At 26.8% G+C, this 24,976-nt stretch overlaps 4 protein-coding genes across 7 annotated transcripts; 2 read left to right on the forward strand and 2 right to left on the reverse strand.

The window, feature by feature from the left end:
* Positions 1 to 127: 127 nt before the first annotated feature.
* LOC100642435 (mitotic checkpoint protein BUB3) lies at positions 128 to 3,245 on the reverse strand. The gene is made up of 5 exons (XM_003393212.4): positions 2,964 to 3,245; positions 2,681 to 2,876; positions 2,272 to 2,341; positions 1,885 to 2,195; positions 128 to 1,770 (listed from the first exon to the last, which is right to left on the reverse strand). The coding sequence occupies exons 2-5, from the start codon at positions 2,873 to 2,875 to the stop codon at positions 1,366 to 1,368; spliced, it is 981 nt and encodes a 326-aa protein (XP_003393260.1). The 5' UTR covers position 2,876; positions 2,964 to 3,245; the 3' UTR covers positions 128 to 1,365.
* A 93-nt stretch (positions 3,246 to 3,338) lies between these two features.
* LOC100642315 (nucleolar protein 56) lies at positions 3,339 to 5,981 on the forward strand. Its single transcript, XM_003393211.4, has 3 exons — positions 3,339 to 3,466; positions 4,209 to 4,780; positions 4,887 to 5,981. The coding sequence occupies exons 1-3, from the start codon at positions 3,464 to 3,466 to the stop codon at positions 5,797 to 5,799; spliced, it is 1,488 nt and encodes a 495-aa protein (XP_003393259.1). The 5' UTR covers positions 3,339 to 3,463; the 3' UTR covers positions 5,800 to 5,981.
* Positions 5,982 to 10,730: 4,749 nt separating this feature from the next.
* LOC100642192 lies at positions 10,731 to 20,174 on the reverse strand. 4 transcript variants are annotated; one of them, XM_048407648.1, is made up of 9 exons: positions 19,828 to 20,100; positions 18,016 to 18,206; positions 16,854 to 16,933; positions 15,971 to 16,092; positions 15,313 to 15,695; positions 15,021 to 15,234; positions 14,389 to 14,941; positions 14,157 to 14,300; positions 10,731 to 13,853 (listed from the first exon to the last, which is right to left on the reverse strand). In XM_048407648.1, the coding sequence occupies exons 3-9, from the start codon at positions 16,918 to 16,920 to the stop codon at positions 11,017 to 11,019; spliced, it is 4,320 nt and encodes a 1,439-aa protein (XP_048263605.1). In that variant the 5' UTR covers positions 16,921 to 16,933; positions 18,016 to 18,206; positions 19,828 to 20,100; the 3' UTR covers positions 10,731 to 11,016. The 4 variants fall into 4 exon arrangements, with proteins under 4 accessions (XP_048263605.1, XP_020720475.2, XP_048263600.1 ...); XM_020864816.2 differs by lacking the exon at positions 18,016 to 18,206 and having other exon boundaries at positions 19,828 to 20,174; XM_048407643.1 differs by lacking the exon at positions 18,016 to 18,206 and having other exon boundaries at positions 14,157 to 14,297.
* A 960-nt stretch (positions 20,175 to 21,134) lies between these two features.
* On the forward strand, positions 21,135 to 24,945 carry LOC100648196. The gene is made up of 7 exons (XM_012309895.3): positions 21,135 to 21,567; positions 21,691 to 21,860; positions 21,963 to 22,172; positions 22,249 to 22,625; positions 22,694 to 23,050; positions 23,200 to 23,970; positions 24,109 to 24,945. Exons 1-7 carry the CDS (start codon positions 21,443 to 21,445, stop codon positions 24,859 to 24,861), a joined length of 2,763 nt encoding a protein of 920 aa, XP_012165285.1. The 5' UTR covers positions 21,135 to 21,442; the 3' UTR covers positions 24,862 to 24,945.
* The last annotated feature ends 31 nt before the right edge of the window (positions 24,946 to 24,976 follow it).

Below are 24,976 nucleotides of genomic sequence, written 5' to 3' on the forward strand. Positions count from 1 at the left end.
GAAGATGCTAGTACAAATTGTTAATGTAGATATTGTTAACTGAAGTGTTATAAAAATTGTTAAACTACTAAAAATGCATGTCTCATATAGGTATATACCACAAATCACTAAAAAATGAAATCATATATTATGCAAGTATTAACATTTAGTTTATTTGCAATATGAGTATTATATCTGCATGACATAAATAGCGTCAATGCAATTGCCCTAACAAGTTTGTTCTTTTATCTTAATAAAAGGAATAAATGTATCTTTTCTCAATTTCAACAATTATATAAATAACTTTAAGAAATACAATAAACATCTACATTTTTTCGCATTAAACTACAGATATGTGTAATACGTACAATCGTTAATGTAATAGTAAATGAATGATAACTCTATTAACTAAATAGTAATACATACTAAATTTTTGTATAGTATTACAGCATTCTATTAACATCAACTGAGTTCTGACAATAATTCCGTAAATATAATGTGCAATATATACGTATGTGTATTAATAAATAGCACAATTATTTATAAAGGAGCAAATTAATAGAAGAATTATTTATACCTCATGTCTCTTTTATAAAATGATTTATAATTATTTTGTATGTTTATATTGCTCCAACTTATTTTAATACTATGTACATCTAACTTGAAGTGTTGTATACTATAAAACATTGTTGTTTGATTTAATCTTAATGGCTTAATAAAATCAGTTTAAGAACTACGTTTTTCTTTAAGTAGATTTTTCATTAAATTGTTTAACATAATGCATTAATTAATACTTTTGTAATAGATATATCAGATACTATAATATATAATATTTCATTTTTATTAAAATATATTATGATTTGAATAAAATGCTTTACTCAAACACTTAATAAACGAACTATATGAGTTATATTTTAAGTATTAAATATGCAATCATTTAAAAATAAAATAATAAAATGCATACTATTCTTCTAGTACTATTAGTAATAATTATCAATAATCAGAAGGAAGAGAATAATATAATAGATGATGAAATGAACAATAAAATTTACAAATATTTAATATGTAAAATAGTGTTGAATAAGTCTATTATTATCTTAAATAAACAAAATAATGTTTACAACAAAATATTTTATTAAGATTTGACTAGTCTCGTAATTCTGAACAGATATTACCTCGTTTGTAGATTTTGCTTCTAATTATCAGTCAATTGTTTAAGATATAAAAATGTAAAATAGAACACTGTTATTATATATATTACAAATGGTTATTAATTTCTGTGAAAAAGCTTTAATACCCAGTTTTTACTGCTTTAATAAAGCAGAATATAATTAAAAAATTTTTAATCTATTTTTCCTGTAAAAAACTTTGTACAATAACACGATATTATTTCGGTTTAGTTTCTTGGTCATTCACATATCTTATATAAATTTCTCTCTCATCATTTCCACCTGGTGGAATTTCAGCTTCATTCAAATATGATACTCCTATGGCAAGTACAGAACCATCATGGCTAAAACTAAGTGCAGCAACACCAGCATTATATCTGTGAAACTGACATAAACGTTTTTTGTTAAAACCATCCCAAATATTCACATAACCATCTGAACCACCAGTTGCAAATGTATTATAAGTTGAATGAAAACTAATAGCATTCACTGGATATATGTGTTCCACATTGTTTTCCTTTATCCTATGACATTTAAAAGCATATTTCTTTTTCTGTGCTTCTGGTGTTGTATCAAGGTATTCAACAGCAACACGGCCCTCTATGCTACTAAGAACATATCCCTAAAAGTTATTAAGAATTAGATATATATAAAATCTAATATTAATATTAAATTAAATCAAAACAGTATTTATACAATCTTTAAATTTATTTATTTTTTTAAATATCAAACCTACCTGTTCATTAGGAAAACCTTTAATGCAACGTGTCTGATACTTTAAACTGCTTTCACGTCTTTGAAACATACCAGCCATATTTCTCAGATCCCAAATACAAACTTTGCGTTTAGCTGTACCTACTACAAATTTATCTCCACATACAGACAAGGCAAGAACGACATCAGGTTGTAAATAACTACCTACACAAGTGGGTGTTCTGGGATCCCAAAGTTTCACTGCTGCATCCCACCCACCAGTTAATATTGCATTTACTGCAGCACAATATTCAATTTTCCTAATTGGTTTATCATGTGTTCCCATAACTGATTCTATAAGGGAATTTTTATTATGATTTTTCTACATTATATTGAACATGAATAAAGATAGAAATATAAGTGTTAGTACCAGTATTACTATTGATATCATACATCTTTAATGTATTTCCTAAACCACCACTATAAGCATGAACAGCATCCTGTTAAAGAAACATTCTTTATTGTGCTAGTTTTAAAAATAAATATTTTTATAATAATTGAGAAATATTCAATGTGAGATATAATAATGCATAATATATTTAAATATGTAGAATTTTTTTCTTTTATTCCTGCATACATTTTTCTTATCATATAAATACTTTCAATTTGTTGTGTATCTTTGTATTTTAAATATTATATTTTATCCAATCCTCCTTTTTGCTTCAAATATACAAATGTAACATATCGTTAGATATTACTATAATACTTTCCAACTTGTTTATCTTATGAATATATAAAAATTTATAAAACACAAGGATATTTGATAAATTTGTAATTACCTGAAATGCAACATCTAAAACTGGCAAATCATGATTATATTTTAATCTCATAGTATTTGCATGAATGTCATACAACCGCACTGTACTGTCCCAAGAGGAAACAAGAAGGAATTGTGTTGAATTAGGTCCAAATTCCACTGCTGAGATCGCATCAGTTGGCGGAGATTTTATTTTAAACTCTGTCCGAGATTCCATTCTTAAAAGAAAAAGAAATTTATTAAAAATATATATACTAAATAATGTAAACTAAACATAACCTGCAAACAATAAACCATTCAATTACATTTTAGAAAACTATTATTACTCTTAATAATCGATTTATAATATACTTATTTTCAATATCAATATAAATTTTTATATTTTTAACTATTGGTTAAACACTAGTAAAAAACTTATTTAAATGGAACCTAAATATCAAAAACGAAAATACAGACATTCACTTCCATACATAACATAAAAGAGAACACTAATATACGTTGCTGAACTTAATTATGAATAGAAATGTATACAAGAAAAATTCGAAAATATAATTCTGTTTAATTGTGCTATTTAAAAATGTATTACGTAAAAGCAACTATTATTCAATTTTAATTAGCGGCTTAAAAAATGTATACATGTATGGAACATTTGGCAAACGTTTAAATCTCAGGAAGTGCTGAAAGCTCCATGTTTCTCTTTGTATTATTTCCGGAGCACATGGTCGTTTTCTAACCCCCTTAATGCGTGTTCGCTTTTTGTAGTGGTTATATAGAAATAGTGAATGGAATATAACTTAAGAAAACCATGGTAAGTTAATGTTTTAATTATGTCCTTAAATTAATTTTAATAATTAATATACCTTTCTCAAAATTATTTGTACTTTTTACGAAAAAATATTTTAAGTTTAATATAGTATTACTGAATGTAATAATTGTATTCGAAATATGTTGTTAATAAAACTAGAGTAAATCTTCATATTATTTATATTAAAAATTATGAATCATAAAAAAACAATAAGTTTCGATAGATATTTGATACAAATATGATAAAAAAAATTTACTTAAAAGAGTACAGAAATATAGAAATTCTTGAAATTTCTTCAATGAATTGTATGTTTTAGTTTTTATATTATAAGAATATATAACATACGTATACTATATAACATAAACTATTAAACATGTCATTTTTATAACAGATATTTGTATAAATACACTTGTATAATAGATTTTCTTCACATATGAATTCAGTTCTTTTTTAATATATTTATTATAAAATATTTAAATAATAAAATATAACATGTGTTTTATTAATCTTACACCTATAATTCTATCAATTGTGGTGTTCTGTTTTGAACAATTTATATATATATATATATATATATTTTTTTTTTATATAAATTGTTTATATATATATATAAATTGTTCAAAACATTTATATATATTCATTCATATATATTCATTATGTTCATTTGTTGTATGTTCATGTTATATGTTCATTTATATATATATATATTGTAATTTTAAATGTACGTAAAAATTTTTTGTTTCAGTCGAAGCTTTTTATTTTATTTGAGCATGCTGCTGGCTATGCCATTTTTTATGTCAAGGAATTTGAAGAGGTAGGAATGTTACTGCCTCAAGTTGAAGCATCTGTCACAGATTTGTCTCGTTTTAATTCAGTTGTGAAACTAGTTGGATTTTCACCTTTTAAAACTGCTTTAGCAGCTCTAGAAAATATAAATAGTATCTCTGAAGGAATTGTTCCAGAAGATTTACAGTTATTTATAGACTCATGTATACCAAAATCTGGGAAGAAAAACAATGTTGTGCTTGGAGTGGCTGATCCAAAACTTGGAGCTAGCATTACTGAAGCATTAGATATAAAGTGTGATCATATTGGTGCCATTCCAGAAATTATTAGAGGAATAAGGTTTCATTTTCATAATTTAGTGAAAGGTTTCACTGCTAAAACTTCTGGAATTGCACAACTTGGACTTGGTCATAGTTATTCTAGAGCTAAAGTTAAATTCAATGTCAATCGTGTGGATAATATGATTATACAAAGCATAGCTCTGTTAGACCAATTGGACAAAGATGTCAATACATTTAGTATGCGAATAAGGTAATTATTTAAAAAGAGCATGTGTCAACTTAATTTCTAAATTCGTACATATAAGGTATTTCATTATACTTTCGAAATTTATTAATTACATATGTATTACTTACAGGGAATGGTACAGTTATCATTTTCCAGAGCTTGTAAAAATAGTTCCTGAGAATTATATGTATGCCAAAGTTGCAAAATTAATAAAAAACCGAAAAGATCTTACAAATGAAAAGTTAGAAGCTTTGGAAGAAATTGTTATGGACAATGCCAAAGCTCAAGCAATTATTGATGCATCCAAATCATCTATGGGAATGGATATCAGTCCTGTTGATCTTCTTAATATCGAAATGTTTGCAGCACGTGTTATTGCTTTGGCTGATTACAGAAAACAATTAGCAGAATATTTAAGTTCTAAAATGACAGGAGTTGCACCAAATTTAGCTACATTAATAGGTGACCAAGTAGGAGCCAGATTAATAGCACATGCTGGATCTCTTACAAACTTAGCCAAATATCCTGCCTCTACTGTACAAATATTGGGGGCGGAAAAGGCCTTATTTAGGGCTTTAAAAACTAGAGGCAATACTCCAAAATATGGTCTATTATTCCATTCAACTTTTATTGGTCGTGCGGGTACAAAAAATAAGGGTAGAATTTCAAGATATCTTGCAAATAAATGTTCCATAGCATCAAGAATTGATTGCTTTACTGATACACCAACTAAAGTATTTGGTGAAAAATTACGACAACAAGTAGAGGATAGATTGAAATTTTATGAAACTGGAGAAGTACCTAAGAAAAATATAGATGTAATGAAAGAAGCTTTAGAAGAAGCTGCACAAGTAATAGCAAGTATGGAACAAGAATCGTCTAAAAAGAAGAAGAAGAAGAAAGATAAAAAAAGAAAAAGTGAGGTTTTAGAGAATGAAAAGGAAAACGGATTTGTTGAAAATGGAGTACAAGAAGAAACTGAAGAGCCAGTAAAGAAAAAGAAAAAAAAGAAGAAATCAAAAAGCATAAATGAAAATGAATGAAAACCTATATATTACCTTTATGTAATTATAATGGTATAATCATTATAATCAGAATGTTGAATTGAAATGTTCAGTTAAATATTTTATGTCTCTTAGAAAAACTAGCAAAAGATTTAGCAATTCATCATTTACTTCATTTTTAACTGTATATTCTTATTATAAAATTACATTAAAAGAGAGAATTGACGATTAGGTTTATAATTTATAGATATATTTTCCATATATTGCATATATTGACCCCCAGATTTTCTTTAAAGATATGTATTATTTTATAAAGAAAAAAAAACTGTAAAATATAATCTTTTATAACTTAAATTACTGCATATATATATGTAGTATATATTATTTTTCCATTATATTTTAATTTCCTGTATCTTTATTTCAGTATATATAATATTAGGAATAAATGTATATGTATATATATATACTATATTATAATATATTTAAGCTTTTCTTAAATAAAATTAAACAATAAACTAATTAAATCTTAAAAATCTATATATGTATAAGACAAGTAAAGTTCAAGGACCAATTTTTATAATTGATATAATTATATATTTTTAATGTAATGTTATATTTAATTCATTATTTTTTTCAGTTTTTTTCAGTAGAATTAATTTCTCATACATTGTAAAAACAGTATTAGTGTTTGTCTATTATGTTTGTCCAACTTATTGCTAATTCTATGTATACTGAACAAACTATTATTTTTTATAAATTATGTCAATAGATATCTCAAATCACTTTTTAATTTATGCTTAAGAAATATATATCTTAAAATCTTTTTATGTTTTTTCTTTTAAAATAGACAGAGAATAATAAAAATTGCTTTTGTCATTCATGTCAAAATTATACTTTAAAAAAATAATCTTTGAATTATACTATTGTAAAAAACTTATTAAGGAACAAAGATATATGTCTGTTAAAGTAATTATAAAAGTGCATAATAAAAGATAATTAAATATAAAGAACTCCATATACAAAATGGTCAAAATCAAATTTTATATCAAGAATGAATAAAAATACAATTTGGAGCAAAATATTAAAGTAGGTAGGATGACAAATTGGACATTTCAAACAAAAGGAAGAGGTACATTATGTTAAAAATGAAAAAAAATAGTTAACAATTCATATTAACACCAGCACCAATGAGCATTTAATAACGATAAAATTGTGATGTAAGTATAAATACTGGAATTAATAATTACAATTACCGCGACTACTGTAAACAATATTCAGTCAAAAATCGACAAGTGAGCTATTGGTTTTCATTCGTATGTATATACCGTACGTATATAATATAAATGACGTAATAACTGTCCTGAATTTCACCAGAGGAACAATAATTTTCAAGTCTGTAATATCTTTACATAAAATCGTAAAGTATATGTAAGTAGCCATATATTCTACACGCGCGATTAATATTGATATGTACCAGTACGTGTACGTATTGCTTAATAGTTTCAATTTAGTACTTCATATTTTAAATGTTCTTTTAAATGCAACTTTATAGATATACATGTGTGTATAATATTTAACAATAAAAACTATTCTTAAGTTAATTTAAATTAGCCGATAGCTGTAATTCATTTCATAGATATACAGCAGAACATTGCTAATTTTATACAACTTTATTTGTAACAAACAATATAATGAAGTTATTAAGTTATATTCGTAAAACGTACAATGAACAATATCATCGCGCGCAAGTAGCATAAAAATATAATACATACGTAAATAGGAATTAGTAACATGTATTTCAATAAAATAATATTTTTACTTCCTATTTTTCAAATTTAGATTCAATAAAATTTTATATAACGATTCCCCAATATTCTGTGTAAAAATTTATAAAATTTATTTGCTAACAAAAAAGGGTTTATTTTACTTCCATGACCTTCATTTTCATCCAATTTGACTTTACAAAGGCCTCTGTAATTCTAGACTGTAATCATGCCTCTCTATATTAATATTCACATGGTTCAACTGATGGTAATGCCGTTCTTATTTATATTGACTATACTTGTTTATATTTGTACAATAATACATATATATATATATGTATACTAACACATACATATGTATGTATATTTTAATACTTTAAAAATATATTCCCATCTACGTCAAATAGTACGCTTTATATAAAATACACAAATAATGGAAAATGTAAAGGATCATTTTTCCCTTACAAGATTCAGTCTCTGATATTCGCATAGAAGCCTGTAAGTTAATTCCACATCAACTTTGTGAGATGACTTGAACGAAATTTGATAACGCAATAATAAAATTCTAATACAGATGGAATACTTTCAACCACATGGAATAAGTTTTTGAGGGGCACCTGTTCTATAGATATTAATATATAGAGTAGTATATAAGCAATAGATTATCTAAATCATTCATTCCAAAACATATGTAAATATAAAATCGCACTTTGCTGCAAATTCTGAAATATTTTATGAATTTAATTTATTCAATAAATAACAGACAAGTATAATATCTAATATATCGAAATATATAACTGTGAAATAAAAATTTAGCTACATCAAATATATGTGTAATATACATCACATATATATCATAGTAAATAAAACCAACAAATACAGCATGCAAACAATTTTTTCAACATTCTCTCACGAATAAATATTTCAATATCTAAACATTCTATAACAAATTATTCTAAGATATATTTCAGTATCATGCAGCAAAGATGTATCAAATCACTGATAATAAACAGCATACATAAAATTAAACGATTCTTAATAATCTATTAACTAATCCCTAATTATTAATAATTATCTGTTTTCCTTTATAATCCCATGAACAATAATCTTAAAAGATATGCATTTCTTCATTGTTAAGTAACAGAGAACTAAGGAAATGCTATTTAATTTTTACTTTCTTTACCTATTTTACAAAAATTGTAGAATATCATTATTCAATCACAATGATTAAATTTTTTATAACTATATAATTACGTAACTACAAAGTCCTTAAATATTTTACAATGGACCATAAACATATAATATTATTGAATCATCATGCTGAGTGGAGCGCTTTTGAAACGCAAAAAATGTCCCATTGCGCTGATTTGTGCTTCTTTCAAAGATAATAAAACTTCGTATCCTGCATTACACTTTCATGTACATATCTAATTTTTGTAATACTAATTTTATAATACTAATTTTATATCATTCTCTTTAGTGCAAAACTAATTATTGTAGGGAAGCACTTATTATTAGCAACGTTATTGCATCTGTTTTGTTTTTCGTAGACGAATTAGTTAATATAGTTATAATAGAAAAGTGAAACCATTCTTACATTTTAAATCGCCAATGTAAATACAACTTTTTAAAATTTGCACTAATTCTGTTCTCTACATTCAACCCCTGTTAAAGCATATTCTGTTCTTTAATTTAAAGAATTTAAACAGAATGCTTTATACTTGCATTTTCTCGAGTATATATACTCTATAATTCACTTTCATGCATACGTTAATTATGATACATTATGTAAGGCATAATCTTGATTCGTTCAATTTACATTATGTATAAAAAATTTAAGACAAGTCTGCCTGATTTGTTCCCACGCGATTTGCAAGTAACATAAATATTCTTCAAAAAAGTACAACATTCGTATTATGGAATGTTACTTGGGGGAACAGATATTATCTAGAATTATTAGTTTAACAAATATATCTATAGAGCTGCTCTGAATGTTAGATTAATCACATATTTTATGTACCACTCATCGTGATCATATGCAATTTAGTTTTCAATAAACTGTAATTTCTATTGTATTTTTAAATAAAATAATTGTAACGAAATTCATGACAAAATATAGACAAACTATTTAACTTAAAATGTATGAAATCTAGAAATTGAAATACTTCTTTTTTTGACTGCTTGTGAACACATGATTATGCAATATATATTTCATTGACCATTTTGTTTTGACATTTACAATATGCAATTGTTTACAGTTGCACCCTGTATAATTAGACTGCTTCGCCCAGAAAATAGAAAATTTATCTCCGTTTTTATTAAATAAATAGATTGTTTACAACAAGCCTTGGTTGTTTTTTATTCCAAGTTATTTCATGTATGCCTTCTGCTTTTGCTAATATTAGTTTTTATTTATTAAAAAGGTTTCATTGAAATGCAGGAAAAAATGCTGGATTTACATGTTGTTGTTTCTGTTGTTGCGGTTGAATCATTGGTGATGTATATCCCATTGGTGTTGCTAAAATAATCATATTTACTGATAACATGTTTATTTTTATGAATCTTTCTCAAAATATATTTTACTATACACTATAAATTGTCATATACCGAAATTTTAGAGATTAACAGAGAGGTTCAGCTGTTTCATATATATATACAACACATCATTTATATATATTTATAATATTTATAGTTATGAAAATGTTTTATAATAACACTAAAAGAGATAATATAAAAGATACTATCACTATATATTTAATGAAAGGTATTGATACTAATACTATATATATATGATACTGTTCTAATCATAAAGTCAATTAAAAAAATAAGTTTTACATATAAGTTACTTACTCATAAGTTTGGTTTGATGTTGTGGACTATTGCTTGCTAATTGATTCATTGTTGGTGCTGGTCCTGTTTGTTTAACTTTACTTCCCATTATATTATCAAGATCTATATTTAATCCTGAACCAGCCCATGTAGAACCAACTTGTATGGAGGCATTATTTGATGTTTGATTTTTGGAATTAGTAGATGTAGGGGTAAGAAGATTTGTAACTGGCGATAATCCAATAGTTCCTGAATATAACAATTGTTTTAGTTTTAGTAATATGTCTACCTAATATTTTATTTTATTATCACATTTACATATAATTAACTTATTAAATAATAAAATAGATTAAAATAGAAGTTAGTAATAGATAAAAATATTTGTATCTTGTTTATTTAATGCATAATATTAAATTATTACAATATTGCTGAAAAAATCAATTATGAAAAATTATATAAAATATATAATGTGACATAAATTACATTTCTTAAATAATAGCTTAATTCTCATTCACAAGTAATGTATAACGGAGCAAATAAAAAAGTTATTAGTTCATTATACAAATTAATGTTTTACCTTATACATTGTACTTGTAATGACATGCAAAATATATAATTTTTAAAAAACGTTTGTATAAATATAATGTTTAAATCTTATTAATAATTATATATTGAATGTTGAACCTATAATAGAATCAATCAAAGACACTACTTTAGTACCTAAACTTCTACATTCTTTGTCATGATCACCACTGATTATATTTTGAGATAGATCTAAAAGCCACAATCGTATTTCAATAATGGTTTCAAATAATTCATTTATAATCGTATGTTTCGGTATTGCAATAACTACAGCTGCAATATTTTCTATCACTGCGATTCTAACTTTTGCTTGATCATGGAATCTCAGAATCCATGATAATTCTAATATTTCTTTTCCCATTTTAGGGGCTAATAAACAATTCTGTGCTGCTATCATTATAGTAGACAAAGTTTTCAAAAATCGAATTAGTAAAATATTTTCTTGATCTGTGAAAATTTGTAATCCACTGTTCAAACAAGTATCTTGTTTGCCAAAGCCATGAAGTAATGGATAAAAAAATGAAGATGCAACATTTCCAAATTTATTTTTAAATGTTTTGAGAGCTTTTGTACTATGAGCGTATCTTTTTGTATTTGATTCAATTCTTCTATCAACAATTTCCTGCCAATTTTTCATTTGATTTTCCGACTTTGCAAAGTCATCAAAGTCATCAAAGTCATCACTGTATAGTATCTTGTATTGTTGACTTTTTTCGGTATTAATGAAAAGTGACACTTTGTTCGAAGTTTCTCTTGTTCTTTGTTTTATTTTAGGTTCATTAATTGTATCTTCCTTATTTTCGTGAATTGAAATAGTTGATAATCTTCTTGCTGATTCTGCCAATATATCAAGGAAAAATAATCGTTGATTTACAGAATATTTATCTACTGGCAAGTAAAACTGTTCGCATATAAATTTAGCACATTCTTTGGGATAAACAGTCATTATAGCTACACAAGCTTTGAATGTTAATAATTCAAAATTTTCTACATAACAGGATTCTTTAAGTGTAACAAGAAGTTCTAATAATTCAATTGCAAAAGATACATCATCATTTGGTAATTGTGATAATATAAGTTCTTCACAAACTTCTAAGGACTCTGAAAAAACATCTGGATTTGAAGAACTTTTTTCATTTACTAAATTATCACGTAGATCCCGCAAGTATGCTGGTCGTAATTTTTCACTAGCTTTTGTATCATGAGACATATCATATGGTACCAAATCGTCGTCACTATCCAATTCTGCATCACTTTTAATATTATTTTTATCTTTTGCATCATCTTCCAAGATTTGTTTACTGAACACAGTCGGTTCGTTTGAATTTGCTATAACCGTGATTTGCTCAGCTTTATTATTATCTACTTTTGTACTTAATTTAGGTAAAACATTACATTCAACACCTAATTCATACAATTTCCTATCACCCAATGTGTTAAACTCAATATCTTTAACAATTAGTTTACTCTTTTTAATATCTTCTTCTTTCTTTACGTTTTTTATTTCCAAAGCTAAGTTTTTTAAAGATTGTACTAAATCTATTACTTCGTCAGGCATATTATTATATTCGAAAGAAAGCTTTGGTGCAGTATCTGACTCAGATAATTCATCAATGAAAATTTCACCAACAGACATCCCTATTGCTCTTAAAATAATATGTGTAGATTCGAGGTGAATAGATATACCAGAGAACAATAATCTTTGAATATTATCTTTATCATCCTTGCTTAAATAACTTTTAGATTTTCTTACGCACGTAATAATTAATTTCGTAATATATTTATGTTGCTCTATAGAGGTATGATTTAAAGCACTTTTATCACCCCATACATCTAAAAGTTTCATAAGTAATTCGATCAAAATACCATTTTTATCTAAAAATTGTGCTAGGTATGAGATTAAATTTATTACTAAGCTGTCATCATTATAATAACACATTAAAGGAATTTTCGTTGTTAATGTATATTTCCAATTTGAATTTAATAATACATCACCAAAAATTTTATGGACTCCAAGATTTACATCGCAATGTTTCAAAAATAATACAGCTACTGGTTCTATGCTAGATGTATCTAGAATTTCTAGTATATTTTGAATGAAATCTCGTTCATTATTTTTATTTTCAAAACACCATTCTGCTAAAATATTGGTAAATGATAATAAATTCTCCGACTTTGTAGTGATTATCAGTTTACTAATTAAAATTGAGAGTAATTTTAATTCTGGTTTGATATCATAATGTAGTCCAATATTTATGAAGGATATTGCACGAGCAATATGGAAGCTTATAATTTTAAGATATGTTTGAGGGAGAAAACTATCAAATATTTTATCTTTCAATTTATTAGCTACGCGATTAGGCAACGAGATTAAAATTTGCACCACATTTCGCCATGTTTCATTAAATTCTTCTTCTTGAATCACGTTTCGAATTCGATATTTGCATGCATTTACTATTGCGGAAAACAAAGAATCACTTTTCACTAATTGTTCCAAAATTATTGAAATGATAAAAATGTTTCTCTCATTTTCTGTTTCTTTCAAAGCAAAAACTAAAGCAATTAAAGACTCAGCTAATATTGGTAATGTAGCACCATCAATAATCATCAATTGCTTAAGTACTGGATCTAAAATATTTCCTTGTAATGGCCAATTATGATCGAATTTTTCGATAATTTCTTGTAAAATTTTTCCATGTAACATAGAATCAATTTCTGGATAAAAATCGAGATTGCAGTAGTTTTGTGGAGTAAGCGGACCCGGTAAAAATTTAATATATTCAGAAATATATAATTTCAGCTTTTCCAAGTTATTATGACTTTTGATAGGACCCATGGAACACAATTCTTCCAAAAGTCGAATTGCAGCACATTTTGAAAGATTTTCAGCTGAAGTGATGCTTTTTTCCACCTTGGTTGCTGCAAGGAAAGACTTTCTTGGGGACATTACATTATCTTCAAATATATCTTCAATACTAAAGAATACGCAAAATTTTGCAACAAAAATTCATAATTTCCTCCAAATTAAAAAATTTATGGACTAATAAGCAATAAAAAAGAAAATGTATAAAAATATTGTTTTCTAAATAAAGATTTACAGATATCTTGATTTTATGATAAGGTAATACTAAAGTGTATTCATCAAAATTTAAAGTATATTGTTAATATTACTAAATCATAAAATTATAGTTGCATTTAAATTAGTAAATAATGTATATTTACCTCCATGGCTAGCTGTGGCAGATGTTGAATTCATGTTTAAAAAGAGATTAGTATTGTTGGTATTATTTACCCGCCTATCCATAGAGCCAGTAGTCAAAGTATTTAAGCTATCTAAGTCCGATAAAAGATCTGAATTTGAAGCTGCTATAAAATAATCATTTTGTATTAAAATAATTAAATATTTATTAGCATGTAATAACTCAATGTTATTGAATGATTGTGTATAATGTACCTGTATTATTGTTCAATGATTGCTGGTTATTAAGTATTTGTGGTTGTAAAGTATCAAGTAGATTACTACTCATACTAGAATTTTGGGGAAGTGTATTTGTAGAAGGCATAGTTGTAAAAGAAGAAGTGCTTAATGATTGGGCATTGATAAACATCGCATTATTTACATTATCTGTTACTGAACTATTAATATTTGGTATTGTTGCGCCTATTAAGTTTACTTGTGTCTGTGGCAGTTGTGGCTGCACTGGGGGATTAGATATTGCAACAGAAGAGTTAAAAGCTGATGTAAAATCTGCAAATTCATCACTGTTATCTTTCGTTTTTACTGTAGGACTGCCAAATGCACTAGTAAAATCCCCAAAATCTGTATTTGCATTTTGAGTTTGTACACTAGGCTGAGTATTTGCTCTTGGATTAAAATCATCATCATCATCATCGACAGCTGATTTGGTATTATTCTCATTTTGAGCATCAAAAATATCATTTAGAATATCATTTTTATTCTTCTGTTTAGTGGATAAAGAACTATTTTGTGATCCAGATATACCATTCTGTAAATTAAAGTTAGAATTTTCAATATAAATTGTTATAAAATCAGTAATCTCTTTTATCTAACACTTTTTTACTTACATTAGATTGTTCTCTTCCATAATTTGCTGCAGCCCCTAAATCTACCTTTTTAATAGTTCTTGTCACTCTTGCTGGAGAAGCATTTGTTGAAGTTGTAGATGTAATAGTTTTATTAACGCGATCCATGCTATCCATTGTATCCCTGTATTCTCTTCCTCCTCTTTTTGGACTGGGATGAACATCATTATCAGAATCTTCTCTTTCACCGTCATCACTATTACAAAAAGATGAAAATAAACAATATTAAAGATATTTGATCATTACTAATGAAAACATAAAACTTTATATTCACCTATTATTTGTATCCTCAAAACCTTTTCCTCTACTGTCTCGATCCCAATCATTATATGAATCAGCATTAGTTTTATCCCATTTTAGCCTATCTGTCCATCTATCCCCACCACCAAATCTCATACCCATTGCTTCACTTGATAAACCTACATATTTATCTTTATTTTTCTTAGCTTTTTTTCTTTCTTCCCTTAATTTATCATCATCCTGAATAAAATCAATCAATTCTCTGACTTTATGCCTAATATTAATCCCCTGATCTTTTCCAAACTCATCGATGCATGTATAATTTTCTAAAGACCTGAGATCATAGATATGTTCTCTAGATGATGTGACCACTCGTTCTGACCCATTGCGAACTAGGTAATTCAATAACAAAAGAGACTGAAAATAAGAAAATAGAATTAATTAATTAAATAAAGGTATTAGCAAAAATTTTACAAAAATAAAAGAAATATATAAACATTGATGTAACATATCATTGGATATTATTGAATATTAATAAGATAGTATTATTAATAGTTATATATTTTTTTACTTTTATTTATTTATAATAAAATTTTCATTAATCCTTTTATATAATTTTTGTTGATAAAATACCTATATATTTATTAACACAACAGGAATTAAATATGTATATATAACAGAAACAAATTTACCTTATACGTTCGGCGCCAATTCCGTTTATTTTCTTGCAACATCCTTTTCCACAGCATGGACATTACCTCAGGAAATTGCTCATATGTGAATGTAGCCTGAGCCAGTTCTTGCATCATTGCACCTAAAGTAATAACATGCGGTAGAATTAATTTTACCACATATCGAATTTCAACAATGGATAAAATTATTAAAAAGTCGGCGGAAAATTATAAGGCGTTTAATAGAGTTTTGCATAAGAAACTTTAATAAGTCTTGAAACAATAACTAACGAAATAATTAATAAGAAACAAAAACTATATTTACCAGTAAACGTAAAGTTAATATTCATAATTTTAGTTACATATTTATTGCATGAAGAAATGCGCAAGTGATAACTGTCAAATACAGAAGTGTACAAAATCTAATTTTTATGCAATTATTTTCGAATACCTTACTTTTCTATAATGAAAGTGAATTTTAAATATATAACAATTAAATAATATAATATATGACAATTAATATAAATTGTTAAAGATGAATTGCAATTGCCAATATAATTAATTCATTTTTTATTCAATTATTAAAAATCAAAAGTTATGTAATATTATTAGCATTTTCAGTATTAAAAACAAAAGTAATTTTACTTATTATTTTTTATTTAACGAAAATACCGATTTATGTATATCTTACAGAATTCCTTGTGCATAAAAATACTATACTGTCAGCAAAAATAACATTGGATCAATAACTATCATTTTGCCTTCACAACATTAACCATTCACCATCGCATTATAACGTACAATTTGTACAATATGTTTGGACAGATATAATTTAAACATTTACAACACCATAATAATTGACAAATATTTGTTTAAATATTCCTTTAAACATAAAAATTTATACCGGTTGGGCCCCAAGCATCGTCATTTGTTGCCTCTCGAACTTTGGCTTCTGTTTCCGTGTAATTCATAACTACGTTAGTCCTGTAATATCATTTTTACTTTCATTAGTATAAATACATACAATAACGTATATATTTTATAATATATTAATAGTTTCAAATAAATCGTATGAGATATTACAATATACAATATATGATAATACTATTAATTCTAAAGTAAAATTACTTTCACTTTGTTCACGTGGATTGTATGAACACCTGTTAATTGCGCAATATTTTTACGCCTTTGCTTGCATACAATACTTTTCTGTTTTTAGCTTCCAGTAACATATGTTTCATGGTACGGAATTCCGATATTTGTATTGTGAAAAAAGATTGTTTTCATGAAATTCAACTCTTTGTTGCAAATGAAATTGATCAAATCAAAATACATTCTTTTACGCAAGACAATTTTGTATGCTTTTAAAATACACATATGTACAAATGCGTGTGTGTGTGTGTGTGTGTGCGCGCGCGCGACCGTACCAATTTTTACGATTGAATTTTTAATGTCGCGATCGTTATCGAAGTATACAGTTATACACCCAAAATGTTATCTTACTTTTATTTATCTTCTTCTGAACTTCTTCTGAACAAGAAATGATAGTGCAGTTTAAATTTCTCGCGTTCATTTTGAAATCGAAAGTTCTATTACAGGTGAAAACGATCTATCTTATCATGTTTTTGTTGTATACATAGAAAGTAACAAAACGACAGGTACAACAGGACATTGAGTACAAACACTCGATTATGTAATACTTTTGTCGAGATTTAAAAATATCTACATAAAAAGATATCTATCCTTTTTTTTTTATAAACTCTTATTTTTATTTTAAAGTATTAAGTAAAATGTGATATATCCATAAATGATAAAAATGAAAAGCAGTTATCAATAAAAAATTCTCTAGTTTACAAATAAGCATTGTGACTTGTTTTTAACAACTCATTCATTATTATTATTAATATTTGAAAAGTATTTAACATAATAATCTGGCAAAAAATCAAAGGAATAATAAGCACATTTTTTACTATAATAAATAACTTTACTATTCCTATAGACTTAATAATTGAACTTGCACACATGTCCTCTGTTTAATAATAAAAATAATGAAGAGCATGAGTTACCTGGTATTTAAAAAATTAACAGTTCATCATGAGTAATAACAATCGTGTTTGCAATCAGACATCTTCGCCTATATAGTTATATACAGTTACAGGTTACATTTGTATTCAGAAAGCGCTGTTAGAGATAATAGTGTCCTTCCGCTTCTCGATTTTCACAGATCGTGAAGAATCTCACGTTTTCGATCGTGATACTATGAGCGAAACTACGTGTAGTTATCATTTCAAAGAAATAATAAATCCAAGCGGTAACTACGTATTAAGAACTACGCTTTGGTGTTGTTTTAAAAGCAATAGAAGTGAAAGAATCAAAGGATAGCATAAAATAAAAACGGATAGATACTAACAGTGTTTGAGAACCACTAACCGATTCAACAGTATGACCATGTACATGGAATGCAATAAAAAATTGGTGTAAGGGCAATACTTGTATTTCGTAGTTATACAGGAAAAGGAAAGGAAAAGAAATGTAATGTTCGTGACGAAGTAAATTTCTTATACTTTCAATTTTTTATGAATATTTTACACGCGCATTGAATACAACTGCACGAAAGCGAAACTTAACGGTGTGAACATCATACACAAGAATCTGATATTGTTTTGAACAGAAGAAACTAAAAAAATAACGAATTAACATAATAATAAGTAATCTAGAATATAATCTGCGAAGTTTTTGTAAAATTTTTTATCGATATTTGGTAACAGTTTTTATACATTTAAAAATAGACATAACAAACAATAATTAATGTATATGCGATTCGTGATGTGTTTCTGTTGTTATAAATATTAATTACTATTATTGACAAATATTATAGATCATTTTTTACCGAAGAAAACTGGTATTTTATCAATATCTCATTTTCTTCCTCTTAAAATATGCAAGACTTTCTCAACGGGTAGTCTTACTTATCATGGAGTGTAACCTGTTAGTGAGCTTGTATGGACAGCTTATCGTCTAATTCCAGTCGCTATTGTAGTAAAACATTGTTCTTTTTGTTCGTACGTTCTTATCAAGTGAAAAAAGAAACAATTCTAATAATATTAAAAATTGTAAATATCGTTTAAAACACAAAAATACAAGAGTAGAAAATAAGGAAAAAGAAATAATTACAGATGGTATCTTCGTACAAACTTATCGTATAATACAAAAATAGATATATTATGTAATTACACCAATGTAATTCATCGTAATACATTTCCTAAAAAATTGCAATTTACATCCGAAAATATATGATTCTTTAGATTAACATGATAACAAGATATATAAATAAAAAGACGTTTATGAAAGCTAGCAAATTTTATAAAAAGTACAACAAGAATAGTAATAATAAAAGAAAGTATCAGATAAACGAACGCTATCGTATTATTCGTATTATGAATGAAACGTATAATGTGATTTATTTCATCCTTTTATAGTAACATTATTTTCATCAATTCTATGCAATTTGTTATTATTTGATCTGAAAGTTTATATTTGACCAGGTAAATAAACGTTTTTTTGCAATCTACATAAGTATACGATATATCAATCTATTATGAAGGCTCATGAGTAAAACTTGTTCGAAAATAAGTGCAGAAAATCTTTTATTTATCTTCCGCGAATATCAGATTAAACGAGAAAAGAAAGATTTAAACAGGATCCACATTCATATGCATGAATGATGCGTTAAACAATGTAATCGAAGTGACTATCAATGACAGCAACATTAGGGATAAATGAAAAATCGTGCAGCGTATTGAAGGAAGTAGAGTGGAATGCGTTGAAAAAAGTAAAAGCAAGGTTAGATCGCGTGTAACTGACTTAATTGTACTTACGCCTTATCCATTAATTCCCGCACTTTCCACATGTTCATCATCGTGCTTTATACTCCTCACTGAATATAATACGCGTTTTCCGCGTGAAAACTACGTAACTTACACTGATAAATGTTTACCAGCTGTTTTTCGAAGCATTTGATATTGCAACGGCGACGGCGAACGAACGTCACCAGGCGGTGGCCATGTTATCCCTTCCACGTTCCATTCAACTAATAATCGTCACAGGTGTTTTACGTCTGCCAACCTTGCTTTTCGTTATCACAAGTTTTTCTATATAACATTTTTATTCTTTCTAAAATATTATCTAGCAATCGGTAACCAAAGAAATCACGGAGAATCGTTTAAACTTTAAACAATCGAAAAGAATTAATTTCTATTTGATCCAATGAATCAGAAAACATGTTTACCTTGACAAATAAGATGTATAAGTCACCGATTAATATAATTCGGTTAATGTATCAACTATAAATCGTTTAATGGTTGTATTTAATTATTTAAAATAGGATTGTTGTCCTTTATTCTGATATGCTTACGTTGTATTTAAATATAAGATTTATTTTGGGCTATTGCCAACTGATTATTTAAAAGCTGACAATTACTGATTCTGATAATACTTGTAATATCATTAAATTGAAAAGATATGAAAAGGTATTTGAAATAATATTAATATTTACTATTTAAATTTTCAAAACATTTAATACCAACTACATTTTTTCCTAAATGAAAAAAAGATTAAATGTTATAATTAAAGTTATTCCATTGACATTATAATATTAACATTTTTATATTCTTATTCCACACATAGCCAAAAAAAATATTTTCAAACTTTTCTAAATCTTTTTTATCAAAATATTTTCCAAAAGACATATACATACATTGGATTGTTTTAATATAACATTATTGCGATGTGATATAAATATTGAATTATCATAAAAGATTCATTGAAAATAATAGCCTTTAATTGTAAATATGTACATATACAATACGTAATTCTTTGTTTTAAGATTTGTTATATGTCTTTGATATTTAATCACAGTACTTTTTTTAGTATTTTTAGAAATACCAAAATTTGAGCAAAAAATCATCTCTATCATAAAGAATTAAATAGTGTTTATATTATAACAATATATGTATTTAAAACTATATTTCATTAAATCATTCAATCTTCTACTACTGCTTATCTTTACAAAGTGAAATTGTATTGTATTATTTATAAATATCAGAGGAGAAATTAAATATACATATAATACCATATCTATTTTTTGTGTATATCACTAGGTGGAGCTAAGAAATAGATTTAGTTTTGTCTTACTATAAAACCATTACTACTTTGTGGTAAATATCGTGTAATTGGATTGGTTGAATGAATACGTAGAAGAAATACGAATGAACGAAGATACTATTGCGTTATGATTTGTCTTTCATATTGATCAATTATTGTAATTATTTTATAAAAGATGATTTGTATATACATGAACATGTTATTTATAATGAAACAGAAGTCATTCAGTCAGAATGAAAGTAACCGCCGTTAACGAAACGGCAACGAACGTGTGTATAAAATTTAAAGATGTCAGAACGTGTTTAAATTGTCGTTATTGTGGAATTGACAATGGAAGATTTTAACGATGGTGTGGATGGTAAATTGGCTTTTAGAATGCGAAAAGTCAATCCAGAACAATTTCACACTCTCGTCAAAATGCATCTATCTTTTGAATTGGACCTCAATACTGAGGAGTAAGATAATTAATGTTATTAAAATTTGAATTTAGAAGTTGATTTTACAATTTGATACACTGTCTGTTTATATAAAATAAACTTTATAAACTTTTTAATTTATTGTTATGTATATATATACAGCAATGATTGCATCAATGAAAAGACAAAGCTAAAAAAGTGGGGTCTGTTAAGCTTTTCAAAGAAACCTAAGTCAACAATTAATTTACAAAAAGGAGTTGAAGGTGCTAGCTTATCTGAAGATGGAATAAATCAAGTAAAACAGTTGATAGAATATTTATCTAAAGAACAAAGTAAGTAAAAATATAATGCAGTATACTATATACATTTATATTATTTGGAAAATGTTTAAATAATTTGTTTTTCTTTTACTTCCATGTTGAACAAATTTTAAGATATTATACAAGAAGGTATATTTCGACGTACTGGTAAATTAACAAGGCAACAAGATTTAAAAAGTGCATTGTATCAAGGCATTCCATTGAATCTTAATGATGGCCGATACAGTGTACATGATTGTGCATCAGTATTAAAAGGATTTTTGGCTGAATTACCAGAGCCATTGTTATCAGATTTACATTATCCTGCACATTGTCAAATTGCTGGTAAAAGATTAACTAAATCATATTTGATTTTTTTATTGTTATGGTTTATTTTAAGGTCTATTTTTATTGATTTTAGAGTTATGTAGTTCTGATTTAAGTGGGAATGATGCAAGGTTATTAAGATCCCTGCAACTACTTTTATTACTTCTACCATCTATAAACAGAGTTTTACTTAAGTATGTCTTGAATCTTCTGAATAAAACAGCTAGTTTTGAATCTAATAATAAAATGAACTGTGATAGCCTTGCTACACTTTTTACACCACACTTAATGTGTCCAAGAAAATTATCACCAGAAGCTTTACATATCAATTCTCAAAATTTATCATGTTTAGTTGCCTTCATGATTAAAAAGGAAAATGAACTATTTGAAATTCCACCAAAACTAGCTACAGATATCAGAGCATATTGGGTAGAACAAGAAAGAAAATTACTAAGCCCTAAAAATATAGATGTAAGTTTTTCTTTTCTCTTTCCAAAATTGTTAAATACCTAATAACTTGTAATTATCTTTTATTACAGTTAAATGAATCTATACCAGATACAACAGGTACAGCACACACAGTATTCAGTTTTGTGGATCATAAATTAACAGCAAAGGCAAATTCTACACAAGATACTCAGGCAGCATTAGCACAACTGTATGCTCATATACAAGCTATGCCAGAGTCAGCTAAAAAACGTAGGCTTGTAAAACAATTTAATAAAGAAAATGGTCAAGGTACACCAAGACAAGTTAAACATTTTCGAACTAAAAGTCTTGGAGATTCAATTAAAAAACACATATTCCAGAAAAAGATTTTGGGGCATAAAAAATTTGATATTAATATAGGTTGTAATATCACTAGATCAAATAGTGAAGAAAATATATTGTCATCGGTAAGATATGTATATATATAAAATAAAATATTTTTTGTAGCCAATACTTCTTAAGTTCATAACAGCACATTAATTTTATAACATATAATTATACTTATAATAACACTCCATGATTAATATATTTTATTTGCATGTTTTTAACTACACAGAATCTAGAAAAATCATTACTTCAAACAAAAGTATTACTTAGCAAATCAGATGATGAGCTTAGCATGGAAAATTATGATACAAATAATGATAGCCTTCTTCATACTAAACATATTAGTAACAGTACTGGTAGTCTTAATACTCCCACATTAAGGAGTTATAAAGACAAGAGAAAGGCTATATTGATGAAATTTGTAAATATAAATGAGGAACAAATAGGTCAATATCATGATTGGAATATAAATAAATCAGATAAAGGATCATATATAGATGAATCCATAAATTCAAAGTCAAGTAACGCAAACATATCTTTGCAAGATTCTAACAAGGAATTAAGAGGGGAGAATAATACTGCAATTAATACTGATAGATTATCTAGACAACTTAGTGAACCACCAGATATGTATTCTTCTCAAAGTACTTTGTATGAAACAAGTCAAAATGAATTATATAGACAAAGTTCAGAACCTACATTTTCAGTATCAGAAGCAACTCATACAGAAATGATATCTATAACTAAGTATAGCGAAGAGAACAAGAAAGCAGTGGAACATTCAAAAATGGAATCACACTCTGATAATGCATGTGTTCATTTGTCTCCTGTTATGAAGAATAGACTTTGGAATGTATATGTTGCCCACACATCAACGCCATCAAATTTATTACGCAAAAGCTTAGTTACTAATGACTACATGTTAACTCCTATTACTAACAATGATAAGAGCATGAGCCCAATTACGCAAAGCGCTACTAAAATGACAAAAGCTATGCAGGTATGGATTTATAATATTATCCATAATACCATTATTTCATATGTTTCTTTTTACCATTGTTTACTTTCTTTATAATTTATATATATAATTGTGAATTTACTACAAATTCAAACTAACAATATTCTATATTGATTACAGGAAACAATGATGACACCCCGATCTAGAAAACCAGTAATGATGGTTTCTGGATCAAACCTATGTAATCTCGCTTCTGTCAATAATAGTTGGAATCAACAAAGTAATAACATACATGGTCCAAACCTTGATATTATTGGTCCAATAAATTGTACTTCAATTCTAGAAGAATCTCAAAAGCCCAATAACACAGATAGCGAAATTGTATACAACGAAGTTATTGACTTGGAAGATAAAGAAAATTTAAACAAAAATACAACAGAGAAAAGAAGATTTGTTACATCAATTACCGATGACTATCACACAATCAAACAACAAAGTACAATGTCTATAACAAGCACATTTAGGGAATATTTATTGTCTAGAAGTGTGTTAACTGCTAGTCCTGTGGATCTCAGTTTTTCGTCGCGTACTGGAGACTTCGAACAATCAGAATCCGACTTAAATATTTTAAACGAGGATGGCCTTTCTGAAAGCTTACTTTGTTGTTTAAATGGAAATCAACCTGAATCTGATACTTCTGGTATTGCATCTGGTAGTACTAATAGCGCGAATTCGTCGGAAAAGAATGAGGAAGTGGCAAGTTCACCAAGAAAACGAGCAACTAGTTTACAGCGTAATGATTCTAAGAAATCAATAAAAGAATCTAGAAAATTAAGAAGCATACAAGGACAAGGTTTCAGAAATAAACAATTAAGCGAATCAACATTAAATTCTGTAAAAATAAAAGACACATTTCAAGAAACTTCATTTTGACAAAGTGATATAATCACGATATATACCAAAATCAACGTGTTTAAACATATTATGACATTAATAATATATTGATTTCTACACATATCTTTGTTTGCACACTTCGTTTTAATAATAC

The sequence above is a fragment of the Bombus terrestris genome, chromosome 1 (genome assembly GCF_910591885.1).
Source record: "Bombus terrestris chromosome 1, iyBomTerr1.2, whole genome shotgun sequence".
Classification (NCBI taxonomy): domain Eukaryota; kingdom Metazoa; phylum Arthropoda; class Insecta; order Hymenoptera; family Apidae; genus Bombus; species Bombus terrestris.